The sequence below is a fragment of the Osmia lignaria genome, chromosome 16 (genome assembly GCF_051020975.1).
Source record: "Osmia lignaria lignaria isolate PbOS001 chromosome 16, iyOsmLign1, whole genome shotgun sequence".
NCBI classification, from domain to species: Eukaryota; Metazoa; Arthropoda; class Insecta; order Hymenoptera; family Megachilidae; genus Osmia; species Osmia lignaria.
The window spans coordinates 8,587,395-8,606,413 of NC_135047.1; the positions used below are offsets into that span (position 1 = coordinate 8,587,395).

General features: G+C 42.7%; 5 protein-coding genes across 12 annotated transcripts; 3 read left to right on the forward strand and 2 right to left on the reverse strand.

Moving 5' to 3' along the window:
• The first annotated feature begins 375 nt into the window (after positions 1-375).
• Positions 376-5,561, forward strand: LOC117600775 (5'-3' exonuclease PLD3). 3 transcript variants are annotated; one of them, XM_076692836.1, is made up of 12 exons: positions 376-468; positions 2,546-2,679; positions 2,846-3,088; positions 3,166-3,374; positions 3,451-3,802; positions 3,869-4,003; positions 4,067-4,258; positions 4,338-4,466; positions 4,536-4,675; positions 4,749-4,914; positions 5,001-5,142; positions 5,220-5,561. In XM_076692836.1, exons 2-12 carry the CDS (start codon positions 2,563-2,565, stop codon positions 5,414-5,416), a joined length of 2,022 nt encoding a protein of 673 aa, XP_076548951.1. In that variant the 5' UTR covers positions 376-468; positions 2,546-2,562; the 3' UTR covers positions 5,417-5,561. The 3 variants fall into 3 exon arrangements, with proteins under 3 accessions (XP_076548951.1, XP_034172549.2, XP_076548950.1); XM_034316658.2 differs by lacking the exon at positions 376-468 and adding an exon at positions 475-2,111; XM_076692835.1 differs by lacking the exon at positions 376-468 and adding an exon at positions 2,309-2,476.
• On the reverse strand, positions 5,534-17,418 carry pasi2 (Protein). 4 transcript variants are annotated; one of them, XM_034316677.2, is made up of 5 exons: positions 17,273-17,418; positions 16,890-17,201; positions 16,686-16,815; positions 16,278-16,609; positions 5,534-16,208 (listed from the first exon to the last, which is right to left on the reverse strand). In XM_034316677.2, exons 2-5 carry the CDS (start codon positions 17,088-17,090, stop codon positions 16,107-16,109), a joined length of 765 nt encoding a protein of 254 aa, XP_034172568.1. In that variant the 5' UTR covers positions 17,091-17,201; positions 17,273-17,418; the 3' UTR covers positions 5,534-16,106. The 4 variants fall into 4 exon arrangements, with proteins under 4 accessions (XP_034172568.1, XP_034172571.1, XP_034172569.1 ...); XM_034316680.2 differs by having other exon boundaries at positions 17,277-17,405; XM_034316678.2 differs by having other exon boundaries at positions 16,890-17,213; positions 17,273-17,383.
• Positions 8,298-12,698, forward strand: LOC117600688 (fatty acyl-CoA reductase wat-like). 2 transcript variants are annotated; one of them, XM_076692837.1, is made up of 9 exons: positions 8,298-8,421; positions 9,819-10,214; positions 10,478-10,726; positions 10,803-10,948; positions 11,020-11,129; positions 11,194-11,389; positions 11,467-11,739; positions 11,840-12,100; positions 12,165-12,698. In XM_076692837.1, exons 1-9 carry the CDS (start codon positions 8,314-8,316, stop codon positions 12,274-12,276), a joined length of 1,851 nt encoding a protein of 616 aa, XP_076548952.1. In that variant the 5' UTR covers positions 8,298-8,313; the 3' UTR covers positions 12,277-12,698. The 2 variants fall into 2 exon arrangements, with proteins under 2 accessions (XP_076548952.1, XP_076548953.1); XM_076692838.1 differs by lacking the exon at positions 8,298-8,421 and adding an exon at positions 9,576-9,706.
• On the forward strand, positions 12,961-15,118 carry LOC143306137 (fatty acyl-CoA reductase wat-like). Its single transcript, XM_076692841.1, has 8 exons — positions 12,961-13,095; positions 13,156-13,295; positions 13,382-13,630; positions 13,688-13,769; positions 13,843-14,016; positions 14,096-14,543; positions 14,621-14,878; positions 14,962-15,118. Exons 1-8 carry the CDS (start codon positions 13,032-13,034, stop codon positions 15,116-15,118), a joined length of 1,572 nt encoding a protein of 523 aa, XP_076548956.1. The 5' UTR covers positions 12,961-13,031.
• LOC117600784 (formylglycine-generating enzyme) lies at positions 17,327-19,019 on the reverse strand. Of its 2 annotated transcripts, XM_076692846.1 has the most exons (5): positions 18,328-19,019; positions 18,074-18,245; positions 17,818-18,004; positions 17,594-17,739; positions 17,327-17,457 (listed from the first exon to the last, which is right to left on the reverse strand). In XM_076692846.1, the coding sequence occupies exons 1-5, from the start codon at positions 18,875-18,877 to the stop codon at positions 17,412-17,414; spliced, it is 1,101 nt and encodes a 366-aa protein (XP_076548961.1). In that variant the 5' UTR covers positions 18,878-19,019; the 3' UTR covers positions 17,327-17,411. The 2 variants fall into 2 exon arrangements, with proteins under 2 accessions (XP_076548961.1, XP_034172565.1); XM_034316674.2 differs by lacking the exon at positions 17,327-17,457 and having other exon boundaries at positions 17,516-17,739.

Here is a 19,019-nt window from a genome sequence, read left to right on the forward strand (position 1 = left end):
CATCTCTTTTCCATGCTTCTTCTTCTTCTTCGGTTAAATCGACGAAACAAATAGGGAAATGTCGGTTATAGTAACAACGCTGCTACTATACCGAACGAACATTACTAGACGACGCAGAAATTGTTAAATAAAATTCGAAAAAGAAGGAAAAAATCATTTGCTGTTCAATCTTTCGCGCATGAATCTAAAAATAACTAAAATAACAACTGAAAATTGATTATCAAACTGGACGAAACAACTAGGAACTTTGTTCGATGCCAGTGTTGCCAACGCAAAACGCGCGAAAACGAGCAACCGGCGCCAAGTGGTTATTTAAATAGGGATTACGTTCGGTCGGTTCGACTCGGCTTTTCTCGATTCTCTTCGATTCGATTCGATACGATGCGTTCCAAACAGGGCTAATAGAGGGCTACGAACCATGAGAAAGCGTTCAGTTAATTTTACGGCAAGAAAGTCGCGTGGTTATCCGTACGTATTACAGTATTATATTAGGAAGAGAAAAGAAGTTTTAAGTATAAGAAAAAATAAAAATAAAGAATAAAAATACAATCGAACGTACAGTGGTGGTTGAACATTTAATACATTCGATTCGTATTTTAAACCGTTCCTTTTCTTTGCTCGAACGATTTGCTGCTTGTCTTGCTCAAGAAAACGGATCGCCATTACACTTTCTAGCGTGCTAATAGTTTCTCTAAGCGATTCGTTCATGGTTTATCAGTCAAGTACAATACTTTCTGCATTGCGCAATTATTCATTATCCACGTTACTTTATATCTTGAAAAATGATTTATACCTTGCTTAAATCGACGATCTCTACTGAACGAAGCTTAATTTTGTTGTGCTTGTTTGTTGTGCATTTCAAATGTTCTGTGCTCGTATGATCTACCTGTTCGCATATGTGATACACGCGCGCATGCGCCTACTATATTACACTATCGTGGATCGTAGATCTAGTCGATTAATTGTAACTCTTGAAGACAGTGATCAATCGATATCTTACTGAGCGACGCGTTCGATAACAGTGCTCGATTACTGTCGATCTTTGAATAAAAGAATCTCGATTCGTTGGTCGAAAATCCGACTCGAATCGAATCGAATCGAATCGAATTGACGAACGAATGCGCGAAGAGGTATGAAATTGAACAGACAACCGTACGGCGCATGTATATAATCTAATAGTAAGAAATAAATTGATTCTATGCGATAGAAGAATGCTATATAGGTAAGATGTTCTTTCTCCTGGACATATTAATAGTCTTCCGCATTATGACAGTTGACCTCTGCGTTGATCCGATAACGTTTTGACACTTCCGTTCGTTATTCTCATCAATCATTTCCTACCACAGAAACCAGCATGCCATTAGATATTCTAAACGACTCTACGATCGATCAATGATTTAAATAATTTTCTGTTTAAAGAGTTTGTTCAAATAACAACCAAGGAATAATATTGCAAGTCTTATTTCGTACTGCTCCTCGAAAAATCTTTCAATTTACAATGAGAACGTTAATTACGCGATAGCAAACCTCCGAATAGCAAATACTTTATAGTATCATCTTCGATTTTAACCGACCTTGGTCACAAATATTTTACATTTCAGACAAGAAAATGAAATGTTTAGCATTTGACGACCGAACGATCTGAACAAAACATGTAATCGCTTTAAGCATCGCTTAAAAATTAATTAATAATTCCACTTCTTTTTCCTATTCCTGCTTTTTTTCGAAAAAACAAGGAAAAGATGAAAGAAGCGATTCACTGACATTTACATCGCTAAGTGATTCAGTCGAACCGGATCGTAATAAATTTCTAAATAAAATAAATAAAAGATATATGGAAAAGGAGAGAAAGAATGAAGAGCATTTGAAAAGTTAAGATGCATGTAGGTCACGAAAAGCTGTTGAGCGCAGGTCCGTCGGGAAAGAAACGCGACTTTTCGATCGTTGCTGGTTGCCTCGCAAAATACGTCGGTAGGTAGGTAGGTAGGTAGGTAGGTTGGTAGGTTGATAGGTTGGTAGGTTGGTAGGTAGATAGATAGATAGGTCGACGGACGGAACACGAAGAGAACGCCACACGTGTACAAATGTTGTTGAACATTTTCTTCGTCACGGTACGTTTTTGCTAATCTTTTCTTCTTGATATCTTCCTTTGACGCGTTTACCTCGCATTCGCTGCGTCCTCTATCAATCGAAATACAATCACGAAATTCTTCTATCTCTCGTCGTGCAATGTTTTCCACCCGATACCGTCGCGTTCAAAACGACGACGCTGCAGTTATTATACGTGCACCTATATGTATACGTTTAGTAATCATGCGGTTCGTATTCATGCTCGGAGAGACGGTTTATACGTTTTTCAAAGTAATTCGTTCAACCATTCGTCTGGATCGCTTCGAATCGATTCTGGTTAAAAAACTGTTTGAAAAAGAGGTCGCAGCAAATAATCAAGGAGCAAAAACATTGCGCCAGTATCGCGGTACATTAATTTTTACTATATCTACAGATAATATGTAACATGTATTACAGAGTTGTATTCAAATTTTAGTAAAGTAAGACAACGAAATGTCTTTTTTCGCTTGGAAAGGAAGTACACGGTCGGAAAGTGGCGAGCACACTGGACGAAATTTACAAGACGGTCTTTTTCAAATAGCCTCTCAAGCTTGCCATATATTGGTACAAGTAAGTTTTTTCATAATCATCACGCGTGTCAACTCTTTACCCGGTCAGGTTAAATCAACAATTATTTTTTCCTTTCCTTCTTTCGTTGATTTCAAATTGATCAAGAAAAGAGTTGCTTCATAGGCTCGCATTATTCTGACTAATCGTGCGGTATTTGATTCGAAAGGTGAACAATACGCACAACGTTTCGTACGGAGGAAGCAACAACGTAAAGAATATCGCATACTCAAAATGTTCCGGCAAAGACGGGGACTCGATAGGTCTGGCGACTTGTTCCGCGAGCAGAGCACCAGGCTCCTCCGTGAAATCGTACACGAAATACGCAAAGGAGCGGGGCAAAGACCAGGATGTTGTCGTTCTATTGCCTCATCGTAAGAACAGAACGCCTCTGGTTAAACACAAATTATCCGTATGTATGATTACATATGAAATTTCACATTTTACCGTCTCTTATCCTTAAAAGGCGTTCATCTAATCTGGTTGCAGACAGTCTCGGAGAACGCGCGATTGGAATTGAATCCGTCGAACTGCGGTCACGGTGGCAGTGCCGGTGGCGGAAGCGTCGGCATCGGCGTCGGCGTCGGCGTCGGTGCAACGAACGTTAACAATAACGTCGCGGACGACGATTTCGAACTATGGGATCAGTCTGGTTTTATGTTGAGGCACGACGTGGACGATCCATTGACGAGTGGCAAGTTAGTGTCGATCAGTTAAAAAGATCTTTCAAGAATTTTATAATTCTGTCGTTCGGTGTGTTTGTTGGGGAAACAGATGGGGAGGTGCGCAAGGATGGTGCAAACCGAGTTGCATCCCGATTACGGTAATACTGATCTTGATAGTGCTGGTCGTTTTATTACCGTTGTTGGATCACGCCGCGGACAAGTACACGTTAAACAACACCAGTTTCGACTTCGACTCGAGCTGTATGAACGGATGCAATTTATCGCTGGTGGAAAGTTTACCGATTGGTATGAATTATAGCAACGGCAATTTTTTCACCGTCGAAAACACTTACGACTCGTGGTTGAGGCTGATCTCGATGGCGCAAGAGAGGATAGAGATAGCCTCGTTCTATTGGACTCTGAGAAGGGAAGACGTGTATCCCGACGACAGCGCGAAACAGGTAATTAGTAAGAGGGGAAAAAATCTCGCGGAACGAATTGACTTGTCACGCGTTCGATCGTTTCAGGGCGAAGAGATTTTTGCCTCGCTTCTTCGAGCGGGTAGAGATCGGAATATCGAATTGACTATAGCGCAAAATCAACCCTCGCGAGTCAGTCCAAATGTCGATACAGAACTATTGGCGAAAAAGGCTAATGCTAAGGTAACGCTTTTACGTTGTAAAGAAAAATAAATAACTATGGTACGAACAGTATCGCTTTTACAGGTGAGAAGTTTAAACTTTGCGGCTTTACTCGGAGGAGGGGTGCTTCACACAAAATTATGGCTGATCGACAGAACCCACGTGTACGTTGGTTCCGCGAATATGGATTGGCGATCGCTCACCCAGGTGAAAGAGCTCGGTTTGCTCGTTTTAAATTGCAGCTGTCTGGCTAACGATTACGCAAAGATCTTTGACGTAAGTCCGATCGACAGACGACGTAGATTTCGCGAAATGGCAATCGAATTAATAGATATTGTTGGTAACAATATTGCAGGTGTATTGGATGGTCGGCCAAGAGGGCAAAGTGCCGCCGGCATGGCCAGATTCCTTGAGTACAAAGATCAATCTAAAGAATCCGATGAAATTCACCTTCATGGATAACAAGTATAAAACATTTATCTCGGTAAGTGATTAAATTTTTGTGTCAAAACACAATTAAAAAGAAAAAACGATCTCTAAATCCACGTTTCAGAGTTCACCTCCGCCTTTTTCGCCAAAAGGTAGAACCGACGACATCGATGCTATTCTCTATTCCATCGAGAAAGCAGAGAAATTCATTTACATCGCGGTGATGGACTATTTCCCTCTGACCATATTAACTCCTAAAATCAGGTAGGAGTCCACTGGCGTAAACGGGTTTTCTCCTTCAAATACTTACAGCCGTTATCGGTGTTGCGTAATTCAGGTACTGGCCGATTATAGACGACGCTCTTAGAACGGCGGCTGTCGAACGCAAAGTACAGGTACGGCTGTTGATCTCTTCGTGGAAGCATTCAAGAAAATCGGAGATCGCATTCCTGAAATCGCTGGAGGATCTGACGGATAGTTACGCGGGAGTGAAAATCGAAGTGGTCGGTGATCTAAACGTGTACACACATACACAAGTATCGATATCATAAACATGCATGGTCATTTTCTTACCGAGCATATTTTTCAGAGGAGATTCATCGTTCCTACGAATCCAGATTTCGATAAGATACCGTTCTCCAGGGTGAACCACAACAAGTACATGGTAACCGAGACAATCGCGTACATAGGAACGAGCAACTGGTCCGGCGATTATTTTATAAATACCGCAGGCAATTATTCTTATACTGATTTATCATTCTTCTTCGCGAGAGTTATAGGAAATTAAAGATGTTCGATGTTTCGTCAGGTGTTGGCACGGTATTCGAAAGTATCGGCGATCAAACAATGGACAACCTGAGACAACAACTGGAGAACGTATTTCATCGCGACTGGTACTCGGAATACTCTTACGCTCTGAATGAAAGTTCGCAGTGGTCGGAACGAGCGACGAATACAATCGTGGACGATTATTATCTGCGATCGTCCCGCTATGTATTAGCGTGACAATTTCAAGACCGTACAACGATTCTAGGATGACCAGCGGACAAAATTATAATCGCGTCTGTCCGATCCAACGCTCGACGAAGCTTTTAAATGTCACGTCTGTCGTCATTGACAAACTTTTCGATTCCTTTTTTTTTTTTTTCTTCTTCTTCTTCTTTTTTTCTCGTCTTCTACGAAACGCTCGGCAAATATCGACTTCGAGCTGACATTTTATTTGTTCCGCCTGTGATACGTATGTCGATGTACAAACACACGCATACTTCTTCCATCTTCCTTTGCCATCTTCTTCCGTCTTGTTTATTTCGTATCGTTCCTTCCTCTTCGCTCCCACAACTCGTATCTTCGTCACTTTCCCACCCCCTTCGCTCTGCGCCCAACGTTGTCTCTTTCATCGTATATGCGCGCGTACGATTATCTTCCCAACCCATCCGTTTATCTATGGTCCTCGCGCTCGTCCACGCGCAAACAGGTTCGCACCTACGTACGCGTATGCATAAACACGTACACGGACGCGTCGGTACAAGTGTAGAGCCAACACATATTCGCACGCGTATTAATCACGAAAGACGACTACATTTGAAATCTTAAAGCTATAAGAACGATCTTATATAACGAATGTCTCTGTGCCTTGCTTAAAGTGCCCTTGCAAATCTTTTCTACAAAGGATCGTTTTTTCTACTTAAAACGTATGTAAATCGTAACTACACGACGGCCATCCGTTTAAGAACAGGCCTGTTCAATAAATACAAGTCTACTCGATCGTTTCGAAACCAAGCCTAGCTTATTTACGCCTTATTCTAGGAAGAAGAATAACGAACGAGATAAATAGTAACAGTGGAGCATTAAATTTATGCGCATACGTGTATAAGTTTTCACTAAATTATCGTAATTACTATGTTCCTTATTTTTTTTTCTTACTTTCTATTCCCCACTTTATTTCCTATTTTCATTCGCGTTATCCGCGGTGAGACTCGTTCGAAATAGCCGTCCTTAAAGGGATCAAAAATTTACATCTATTTCGAATATTTGCATATCTCTTAATTTTCGAAAGACTACATTTCAACGTGCACACTAATATTTCTCGTTAGAGTTAAATCATGCAATTTAACGTTCTGTGTTTTATAATTTCTTTTTTATTAGTACGAATTACAATGTACGTATATAAATTGACGTATCTTGTGGTAAAAAGGTTGCCTCCAGCGTTCAAGGAAGAGCCAGTGTCATTATTGTGTTTGTGCGCATAAACACACTGTTTCGAACGTGACTATTCGTTCCATAAGAAGAACTCTGTAACCATGAAAGACAGCGGCATTCTTTTCGCAGCTAGGTATATTCAAATTAGCACGTTCGTGCGCTAACAAATATATATATATTACGTTAATTGTGTTAATCTGTTTGTCCGTTGCGAAATGGGATTCGTTATAAACCGTGTTTGATCAGACTTTAGCGGGAATAATGAGATTCATGATACGTCGCCCTTTCTTTATCTCTTCCTTACACTAGTCGCTTTTCTTTTCTCTCCTCCAGCGACTCCGCTGATTTTTGTCCTCCTGTTCGCGTTCCTTGCCATCACAGATATCACTCGGCCTTTAAGTTTTGTCTACACATTTCGTTCCTATACTTTCGCCTTCTTGGGTACCACTTTTGTCCTCAAGAAAGTAGGTTATACGCATATTATGTAAATATACTATACTATATATTAATAATAAATACACAGTATAGAGTACAGAATGTACATAATTATTATCCTATGCAAAGATTTTATATTCAATAATTAGATGTGGAGTAGACAGGATGTTAAGAAAAACGCGATGCAGGATAACCGAGTGGAGATAAGCTACATCGGAGAAAAAGTAATCAGTCCGAGAAACTCGAACTGGAAGTGGTACGTCACATGTACCTAATTGCCTATTTTTTCGATAATTATGTTAAAACAATTATCACGGTAACTTTTTCATAAAAACTTGACGCGGTGCTAGAGGAATGAATATATTATTATAAACGACCCTCATTGCTTTATCCTTTAATTACTTAATTGTTAATTAATCGTTATCATTAAGAAGAAATAATGCTGCGAGATGAAAAAAGAAACAAGGTACAGTTAATGAAATCCAATTTGACGCGAGAAAAAATGACGAGGAGTGGATAAAAAGAATTCGTAAAATTCAATGCTGGTATCGCAACGTAAGTACAATTTTCAGCGGCGACCGTTTCGGTCAACGTTGGCAGAATATCGGCCGATCCGATCGGTTCGCGTAACTCTGAATTCCGAAGGTACGATTTTTTTTTGCGATACCCGCAGAAATTGTGCTCGAACGCTGATAAACGGCCCGAAATTCGTGCCGCGAACCGTGATTGCGGAGCAGTGTTCTTCCGACAGATTCCGCAAAGGAAACGCGCGCGAAACTCGCGTCGAAGCGCTGCCTTGAAACGTCTTCGATGTTTTCACCTATCTCTCTCGCAATCTTTCTCTTTTTTCCTTTCTTTTTCGATTTCTGTTTCTATTCTTATATCCCTTTCCCCTCCTGTCGAATGCACTCTTCCTTTTTCCCCTGATCCTCCGATTTTTGTTCCCGGTGAATTTCCCGGATTACGAAGTTGGATTACAATGATCAATGAGCGATTATGCGAGTATAAGAATTCGGTGCGAGATAATAAAAAGTACCAAAATGGGGAGAGGCAAACCGGGAGGAAAACTTAACGATGACGAGGACGATGACGAGGACGATAACGATTACGACAATAGGAACGAGGAACGAAAGAACGTTACGAAAAAAAGAGGTGGTTGACTGGGGGTCGAGTGCGATCGAATGGTCAAGAGAGGGGAATCAGAGTCAAAAGGCGGTGCGAAGGGGCCAGGGGACGAAGCAGAGTAGAAGGAGAAGAAAAGAAAAAGCATGAGCAACAACGGCACAGGTGACAATTCCGAGGTGTATCGCTTGCAAAAGACTCGAGGTGGCATAACAGCAGGATCGGTAGATTCGCGTCAAGAGAAAGTTTCCAAGGTATACCTAACGTTCATTTCAGATATATTAAGTGATACGGGATAGTAGGTGTTCACCGATTTACCGATCGGACATGGTCAGTCAGTGAAACTGTGAATCGTTCAAACTCATTACGCGTGGGGTGCAGAGGGTCGCAGAGGGTGTGCGACCACGATTTTCAAGGTAGAAGATCGGTAACGTATTAGGACGATCGACGATTGGCGAATAAGTGTTATACAAATTCGCTTAATAAATTTTTCCACAATGGTAACGTAAAAACCAATGGCAAGAATCGAAACGCGACTTTCTTCGTCGCGTTAAAATTCATGTCGAGCACGACAAAGAATCGCGTCAAGTCTGGAAAATCATTTGGACGATTCGAGTGAAATACGACCACTTGGTAGAGGTATGAGCGGACGTAAGTCGAGGCGTTTAGCGGCCCGTGATGGGACATTCTTACCTTCGAACAGGAATATTTAACGGAAGATCCCGTTACCTGTTAAGCGTATCTCGCGCAGCATCCGTACCGTTACTTCGCTCTAACTTTCTACGTTATCGCTTTCATAGATTTCTTTTTTCGTTTTCTTTCGGTGAAACGGCCGAGATTCTAGCGTGGATGCTTTATCTTTACGCGTCACGTTGCGAGCAGCGTGCCGCACAGTATGGCACGGCGCGGCACGGCACGGCACGGCGCGACGCTTCTAAAATCGCTGATGCGTGCATGAACAACGATCGGGACTCGAGATTCGTGGTGGAAAAACTTTCGAGGAAATTAGGTCGCGTTAAGAAACGTGAGATCGCTTACGGACGAGACGAAGAGTTAAAAGCAATCGATGACGTAGTCCCGAACTTTGATCCAGGCTGCAGGCGGTTTACGGAACAAGCGTTTCCTACATTCGGCACCTTGGCTAGGAACCAGTCACAGCCAATAGAACAGAAAGAATATAAAGGAGGAGGAGCAAGGGGCCCACATCCTCGGACCGAGATCGACCGTGATCGAGAGAAAACGCGCTTTCGTATAACTACTTACGTGCCTCGGTCTATTCATACTTTTTCTTCTAATTTCAACCAGCCGAGCAGTATAACCAGCCGTTTGTTTACTCGCAATCTTAGGAAAAACGAGAGAGAAACGGTTTCCCTGTCGTAGAGCGATAAAAATAGTAATAATAGTGGTAAGCGTTTCACTCGGTCCGTGGTTATAAAACGAGTGTCCATCCGTTGGTTCCTACATCTGTCTGTTCGTCTTTCGATTCGGAACACGGGAAAGACAGCGACCAAGTTCACGATCAACTTTCACTCCATGACGGTACGCGGTTTCTCTTCGGCTAGCTATCGCGACAGCACGCAACGAGTAGCGCTTTTCAAATTACTCGTACCCAATTAAACGAGCCGCGATATCATTTTATTCTCTGCTTCAGTTGTCGAGCATTGTCACGGAAACGATAGGCGGGAAGCGGCAAGCGAACAACGGCGAACGGCGAAACATCGACGCGATGGTGGAAGTTTTGTCGGAGCCGTGTGGCCAGGAAACGGCGGTACTGGAAAACGGTTTCAACCCCCACGAGAACGTGACCGAACGTCTGCCACGGGAGAATCTTTACGAGTCGATCTTGGAGGAGCCGAAACTCAGCCCGATCCAGAGCTTCTACAACGGGCAAAGCATCTTCGTGACCGGTGGCACGGGGTTCATGGGCAAGTTGCTGATAGAGAAGCTTCTTCGAGAATGCCCCGGAATCTCGTGTATCTATTTGTTGATACGCCCGAAGAAGGGAAAGGACATGCATCAACGCGTCGAAGAAATTTTCGACGATCCGGTATAATCTTTCTCCTTTCTCTTTTTCTCTATTTGTCTTCCGGTTCCTCGATGCGCAAATAGATATGTATGTACTTGTTACCGTTTCCTTGAAATGCTTGACAGCCGATGATTTCTAACGTTCGCTTTCCCTCGACCTATCTAGCAATTTCGCGATCAAATTCTCTCCTTTCTCTTCTTTCTTTTCCGCTTGCACCGTTGATTTTCCTTTTTCCGGCTTTCGTTGAATTACGCGATCGAGCCTGATAATCCATGTTTGCATAGCTCTTCGACAAAGTGAAGGAGAAGGTTCCGAAATTTCGGCATCAGATCGTCGCGATTGCCGGGGACTGCTGTGAACCGGGTCTCGGCCTTTCCCCCACGGACAGATCGACGATAACGCGACAAGTGTCGATCGTTTTTCACGTCGCGGCGACGGTCAGATTCGACGAGAAAATGAAATTGGCCGTACCGATCAACGTCCGCAGCCCCAGAGACACGATAGATCTCTGCAAGGAGGTGACCTGCTTGAAGGTGAGCAATCTCCCCGTGTACGAATTGCACGAATCGTCCGACAATCTCGAACCCTCCTTCATTTTCTCATTGTCAGTCGTTCGTGCACGTGTCGACGGCGTACGCAAACTGCCCGCACGATTACATCGAGGAGAGAGTGTACGACCCGCCCATGGAAGCGAACAAGTTGATGACTCTGGTGGACTGTTTAGACGAGAAACTGATCGACGAAATCACTCCGCGGTGAGCGAAGGCAAAATGCCGATACCAAATGTCTCTATCCCTCGCCATTAATCATGATTTTTTATTCACAGACTACTAGGTAACTGGCCAAACACCTACACCTTCACTAAAGCAATAGCCGAAAGCATCATCGAAAAAGAGGCCGGCGATATGCCAGTTGGAATATTCCGTCCTGCGATCGGTATGTGATCTGCGTAGAGTTGATTAAAAGAAGAGGGGATAATTGGAAAATCGGATACTTTCAGTGGTATCGACGTATCGAGAACCTCTACGTGGGTGGATCGACAACTTGTACGGACCGACCGGTGTCGTGGCTGGTGCAGGTAGCGGAGTCCTGCGATCGATTCATTGCGACGGATCGATACAAGCCAACGTGGTACCCGGTGATCTGACAGTGAACGCTTTGATCGCCTGCGCCTGGGACGTTGCGAAACGTCGAGAGTAAGAGAAATTAAACTTTTATCTATTGTCTTTGCGTTTTTCGTCACGTTTCTCTTGATCTTTGCCTGAACTTACAGAGCCACCGCTACCGCTACCAACACGGACCAAAAGAAGGAGAATAATATACCGGTTTACCATTACGTCTCGACGGACAATCCTATAACGTACGAGCAGTTGAAATGTATGTCCGAAAAATATGGTCTCCAATTTCCTACCGAAAAAGCGATATGGTACTACAGCTTTCGAAACACCAAGTACAAATTGGTGCACTTCTTCTACGTCTACTTTTTACATCTACTACCGGCGCTCTTGATCGATACCGTCACGCTTTGTTTAGGAAAACAACCGAGGTAATTCCCTTCTACTTCTCATCTTCCTCTTTCTTAATATCATCGTCAACATGTTCACGAGTCCACTAATCCGTATCGCTAATCCTTTCTCTTTTCAAAGAATGCTGAAGATCTACAAAAAGATACACAAGTTCATGGACGTGCTGAAATATTTCGCGACGAAGGAATGGAAGTTTTCCAACGACAATTTTAAAGCGCTACTGAACAAAATGACTCCTGAAGATTACAAGGAACACTTTGCCTGCGACATCAAAAATGTTAATTGGGATCGTTACTTCCAAACGTACGTGAAGGGGATTCGCATTTATCTGATAAAGGACCCCCTGGACACACTTCCGCAGGCGCTAGTTAAATGGCAGAGGTAAGTCTCCCTAGCGCGCGAATATCGATTAACCGTTTCTTTACCATTTTTTATTACTTTCCAGATTGTACTGGATTCATCAGGCGTTGAAATTAATCGTCGCCTACGGTGTTCTACGGATATGTTGGCTAGCCGCGTTTCATATGTTCCGGGGTTACGTATGGAAATCTACGTAGCTAATCCAGCAAATCGACGTCGTTAGAACGTTGTTAGCTCCGACGAATTCGAGCGTCGCTCATCTCGTCCATCGGTGCTGGTATCTTTGATCGAAAGCGCGATTAAGCTTTCTGTGGCTCAACAGTCTGAACAGCTCGGAAGAACGAAAGGGGAAAGAAGAAAACCAAGGGAGCCATACTAATTGCTGCATCCCGTTGTTCCTTCTATTCTCATCTATTTCTCGACCATCATCGAACTAGACAAGAGAACAAATGCGCTTCCTTCCATTTCTCTATTCTTTTATCTTTCTTTCTTTTACGAACGTTCTTATAAGACGACCATTTTACTTGTGCAAACAGCGCCCGTATTTCGACTGTCTTTTATACGTGTACATTTGTTGTATTTTACATTTCCGTTTGTAATAAAGAGAACTTTTCTTCTTTGTTTTTTTTTTTTTTACAGAAATCAAATTGTCTTCATTTCTTCTTCCTATGCACTTGCTTTTGGGCATAAATCCCCACTACCGGTTGCTCTCGAATAGGCAACGTATTGTCTCTTTTCTCTTCCTCCTCTCTCTTGAACCGTTTCGAAGGTCAGAAAAAAAAATTGCAAGGAACGTCGTTGCATTTAGTACTGCGCGTTTTCTCTTGCAACGCGCGCCACCGTCCCAAAAGTCATCTGGATCGTACGGAAGTTTGCGTAGAAGAAGAGGCCGATCGAGAAACGGCAGCCACAGAGAGAACTAACGCAACCGGGGGTGAAAAGGGTTCGAGAAATGATCGAGGAGAACGCGTCGCTGGTTGAAACGTTTTACGCTGGTCAGAGCGTGTTGGTGACAGGTAAAAATTTCCGCGACGATGCGATACGCAATAAAACGAAAAAATGATATGTGCGCGCAGGAGGGACCGGATTCCTGGGAAAACTGTTGATCGAGAAACTGCTTCGAACGTGCACGGGGATCAAGCGCGTTTACGCGTTGGCACGCTCGAAAAAGAATGAATCGGCGCGTGAACGTTTCGAAAGAATATTCGACGAAGCCGTAAGTATTCGATTAGCCCAGATTGCGTTGTCAAAGGCACCGACTAATTTCACTTTCTCCGGTTATACGTATGCGTCGTGAAAAAGGTATTCGATCGTCTCAGAGAGAAGGTACCGAAGTTTCGTCAGAAGTTCCGGGTTGTTTCCGGCGACTGTGCGTTGCCCGGACTTGGTTTGTCATCGGAAGACGTGGATTTGTTAACGCGGGAGATCTCGGTGGTGTTCAACGTAGCGGCCACTGTGCGATTCGATGAAAAATTAAAAAAGGCGATCGCGGTGAATGTGACCGGGACGAAGGAACTGATGGACCTGTGCAAACGAATGCCGGCCTTACAGGTAAATTCCATACCGCCCTCTCTCTCTCTCCGTCGTTTTTAACCGCTTGATTTTAAGGTCGTGATACACGTATCGACCGCCTACAGCAATTGCAATCGCAAGAATGTCGCTGAGAAATTTTACCCCGCTCCTATATCCGGTAAGTATACTATTCTTCTGTATTTCTTTCTTCGCGAAGATCCGAAAAATATTGGGTATCGGTGTTTGACCAGCTGAAGACACGATGGAGTTGGCCGTGAATTTGACGGAGCAGGAACTGAATCGTCTGACGAAAACGCTGCTAGGTACCTTTCCGAATACGTACGTTTATACAAAGTGCATTGCGGAACAATTGGTGCGCCGATACGGAAAGGATTTGCCTGTTGGAATATTTCGTCCCGCCATAGGTAATATCCTAATATTTTTAGGTAAACGATATCAATTGTTTATTATCCATCTTTCTTCTCTTCCGCTTCCTGTAATCAGTGCTCTCGACGTACAAAGAGCCGATAGAGGGTTGGGTGGATAACGTGTACGGACCCACCGGAGGTCTCGCAGCGGCTGGTATCGGCCTCATGAGGACCATGAACATGGATAAGAACTGCGTCGCTGAATTGATCCCAGCCGATTACACCGTCAATGCTCTTATCGTTATCGCTTGGGCAGTTGCGACGAAGCGTTACAGTAGCACCGGAAGTGATCCTCCTATCTATAACTACCATTCTTCGTGGGGTACCACCGGCATCACCTGGGGTCGATACATGAATCTTGCTGTGAAACATGGAAGGCAAGTCCCAAGTGTTCGTAGCGTCTGGTGCTACACATTCACCCCCGCTAAGAGTACTTACGCGTACTTCGTCTTGATCGTGCTCCTCCACTTGCTACCCGCCACGCTCGTTGATACTGCGAGAATCATTACTGGCAAAAGACCTAGGTGATTTTTAATTCCTCTTTCGCTACGTGGTCAACTTTGCCGCAAGTAATAACATACTCTGTGTTTCTTTCTCACAGAATTCTAAAAATGTACAAAAAACTGCACAAATTCTGCGCTGTTACCAGCTACTTTGGTACACACGAATGGAACTTCTCTTATGACAATACCAAGAATCTTTGGGATAGCCTTTGTCCGACCGATCAAGCTCTGTTTACGTTTTCGATGAGCAAATTTGACTGGGATGATTTCATGTACAAATGCGTGCGCGGACTGAGGATACACATTTTCAAAGACGATCCGAGCACGATAGATCGCGCGAAACTGCGAATGGCCAGGTAACCCAGTCGAATCATCTACAAACGAAGCGATACATATCGCATCCTGAATGATATTAACTCGTTACGTTTTCATTTTTCAGATTCACCGTTCTCCATTATCTTCTCAAGTACACTGTCTTCCTCTTCGTCATTTGGTTTTCTTATTATACCGCGTACATACTTTACGACGCGTTTATCGCTATTCGCGTTACTGCTGCTAATCGACTGTTTCAGGTTCCCGATACTTGTATCGCGTGACGCGTTTTTCCTGCTCGTAAGATAACGATCAAGATCATTAATATATTCGTTCTCATTTCCTGTACGATACACAACAATCGCGAAATTTCTATTAACGTCAATGAAATATGCACGTCGCGTTCTCTTCGTTTCAAGCGCATTCCTTCGACGAAGCATCGTGTGCAATTTCAAATTTCGCGTAGCTGTTGCACCTCGCAAATCAGCGTTATATTTTCGATATCTCGTTTACGTTTTTCGTTTGTTTGTCGAAGAACAACGAATGGACAATGGTCAGCGGATAACCATCTAACGGAAATGAACGTAAAATGTGTCTCGCGATCGCTTTGTACGTATTAACAGCTACTTTCGGAATACTCTCAAACTTAGCTATTGCGATCGGTATATTCCTTTTAACGATCTTGGGAAGAATGATCTACTATTTGTACGCTGCTTTTCATGTATTAGTGGATCTGTTTGACAGAATTTTGAATCGACCATCCGCCAATTCCTATTCCGAACAACCCCCCAATTGAGAAGAAACATACCCTCTTTCCGTTCTTTTCACGAATTAATTAAAAAGCCGTCCTATGTAAGTTCCACGCAATTTTATATTATTAATAAAAATCAGTTACTTGAATAATCGTATAATTAATCTCCTCCTTCCTAGAGACATAGCATTTTATTTTTTGTAATTTTAGCTACATATAGCTTAATGCTACGTTCGTATAACGATATAAAATTCTACGTATAAAAACATTTATCAACGATTTTTCGTCACTAAAATATTGGACGGATTTTCAAGTAAATGGACGGACGGATGGAAAAGAGATGAAAGGTTAGACTTACGGATAGAAGGCACTGGAGCCAAGGCAGGATCTTGATAACGGCTCGTCTGCGGACCGTCTCGTCGTGTTTCATATATTCTAAAGCGGGATGCGATTTACCTGAATCGCTTTCCAATTCTCGCGTTAAACACGACCAAGCACAAAAGGTATCGTCATGTTTGTATTTAATTGGCAGGCATCGTCGACACCGCGCTATGCGGGGTCGTTGGACGAGAACCGGCGATAGAGTGAGTAGTAGATGCGTTCAACGACTGCATAGTGCCGATCTGAAATGAAACAGAGAGAACGATGGAAACGGAATCCTTTTCCCTTTTCAAACATCCGTCGTGACTTACCCTTAAATGCGCCAAATCTTCTAATCTCGTTAGGTCAGACAATTCCAAGTATAAAGAATATACAATTAACCATCCATAAATGGAAATACAAATGAATATTATCCACAACAGACACATAGCAATGTTATAAGCAAATATCATATCGTTTACCACGCTAGAAAATACGAAAGAAAATAATCTGAAGACAGTGAAAGCTGCAAAACAGTACAACCATGGCACCGTTTTCTTTTCGTATTCCTTCCTTAAGGCAGTGATTAGCATCAACGAGGTTGCAAATACCGCCACTGCGGCAAGCATGGAGAACAAAGAAAAGACAACCAGGGCATTACGAACTGAAACAAAGTGGTGAATTTCAGTTCTGTACTTATAATATTTTCTGCGTACGATTTTTTTTCCGATTTTTCTTACCGTGTCGATTACCCACGTAAACGAATTCGTACGATATCACGTAGTAACCGTAGTGAGTCGAACCTGGTGCAGCTTGCGAGAGACAATAAAGATCAAATATCGAGGTACAAATGGTAAAAACCGCCAAACACTGAAACAAAATATTCAGTTCCTCGATTAATTTATTTAAGTACGATTTACTGAAATGCTCAATTGAATACCAACCAGTGAAAATATCGCTGTAAACATCGCACCTCTTTGAATGTCAAGCACATAGGCGTGCGTTAAAATTGGTTTCTGATACCAAGGTGTGATTTTGACACTACGCATCGATCGTGATGATTTCAAATTCGCACTGCTACGCGTGGTAACGTGGGAATACACCGAGGGTGTACCCATGCTGGGAGATTTTTTTCCATAATTCATTGTCACGGTAATCTCTCTTATTTTATGGTTAAGTTACACAAATTAACGTGCTTTACTTCAATGACGCTATTTCCCAACGATGTCTCTTCACCGTTTACTTATAACTTGGAACTACATGAAAAACTTTAGTCTAATTTAATTAAATGCTTTTCTTAAAAACGTCAACATAAAGTCACACTTACACACATTGTTTCGGTTGTTGTTGATGACGGCCGACGCCCGATGTTTCAAATCAAACCTAAATACTTATTCACAAGTCTGGAAACTCCTACGATGGGAGACGCACAGAAGTTTCGTGAATCTCCCGCTAGCGGCCCTTTCCTACCTCGCGCCATATGCAATTGGCAGCTTTGTAAAAATATGGCGTCTAGACAGTTTCAGACAGAAACGTAAATTGTAAAAAGCGTTATAATAATATAAATATGTAAAATGATTCTTTTTTTTTTTTATTTCAATGTTCGTGATAAAAATCATAACAAACAGATTAATGAAATTAAACGGACACAGCACATCGGAAACCAAGATTTCCAGCTGATGTATCAGGTGTATTTTGACTTCGCGCCGCACATCTGTATCTAAAACAATAACTCTCGTGACACAAATAAGAACCACCTTTTTTTACTTTGTCTGTACCATGAGGTGGACCAGTCTGAAAATAAACGTTACATTAATTGTTTTTCCGTAAAGTAACAATCCTGATAGATCTATGGAAAATATGTATACACACGGGATTGTTGGATCCTCCACGATTCGTAACTTGGACGCTCCACCAATCTGAAGTCCACTCCCAAACGTTCCCTACCATATTACGTAAGCCATATTTGTTTCGCGGGAATTCTGTAACAGGTGAAGTACCCTCGTACCCATCTTCTTTGGAATTAATGCTCGGAAAATCACCCTGCCACGTGTTTGCCCTGAAAATACAATTCTCAGTCAGTAAAATATTTTTTTTCTATTTTAACGCAAAAATTATTCGCGTTCACCTGTATTGACCATTCGGGGTTAATTTATTTCCCCACGGGTACAATCTATCGGAAAGCCCTCCCCGACAGGCCACTTCCCATTCAGCTTCGGTAGGTAATCGTTTACCCAACCACTTACAATAGGCGACAGCGTCGTTCCACGACACATGGACAACAGGGTGATCCATTCTATCTGAATCATTCGCGATTTTACTTTCTGACGTTTCGAATTAAAAGTCACGACGAATTAGAGAAAAAGAATCGAATATACGCACACGTTATATCGGAACGAGGGCCTTCCGGATGCTGCCAGGTTGCATTTTTTATTTGCAGCCACCAAGGGGCCCGAGCAACAGCAGCCGATGCGTTTGCCCGAAGTTCTTCCTGTAATAGTCCCGCGAATACGAACGAATCTCCAAACTTTTCAGCTTCTGTTCGATAGCCGGTTGCATTAACAAACCTAGCAAAATCATGGTTGCTCACTTCCAACTCGTCTATATAAAAACTATCGAGATGTATTTCTCGTTTCGGCGCTTCGCCATCAGCTACGAATACTGGATCGTTCGTTCCGATCGTAAATCTTCCCCCTTCTATCTTGGCCATGTTCTTTGGAAGATCATTGTGATCGATGATATTTCTCGAACAATCATCAGAATTACTCGCTAAACAATAGTTTTGCGTTCCTTCTTTATTATCTTCCTTTATGGTTGTTCTGCTGTTGCTGCAACCACAGTCGACAGATTCCTTGTTCGTGGCGTCAGTTTCACAGCTTCCCGCCACTACAAAATACAACGCGAGAACTGTGTTTGCACGAACGAGCAACATTGTTGATTTTCACTTTAGCTTTGAAAAATTGTCGCAGTCAAAAGCTACCACGAGAGGCACGAATAATTATACTAACTGCCAACTCGAGTTGTCACATTTTGCGGTTGATTGCAGACGACAACACTGACACTGAACAGCAGAG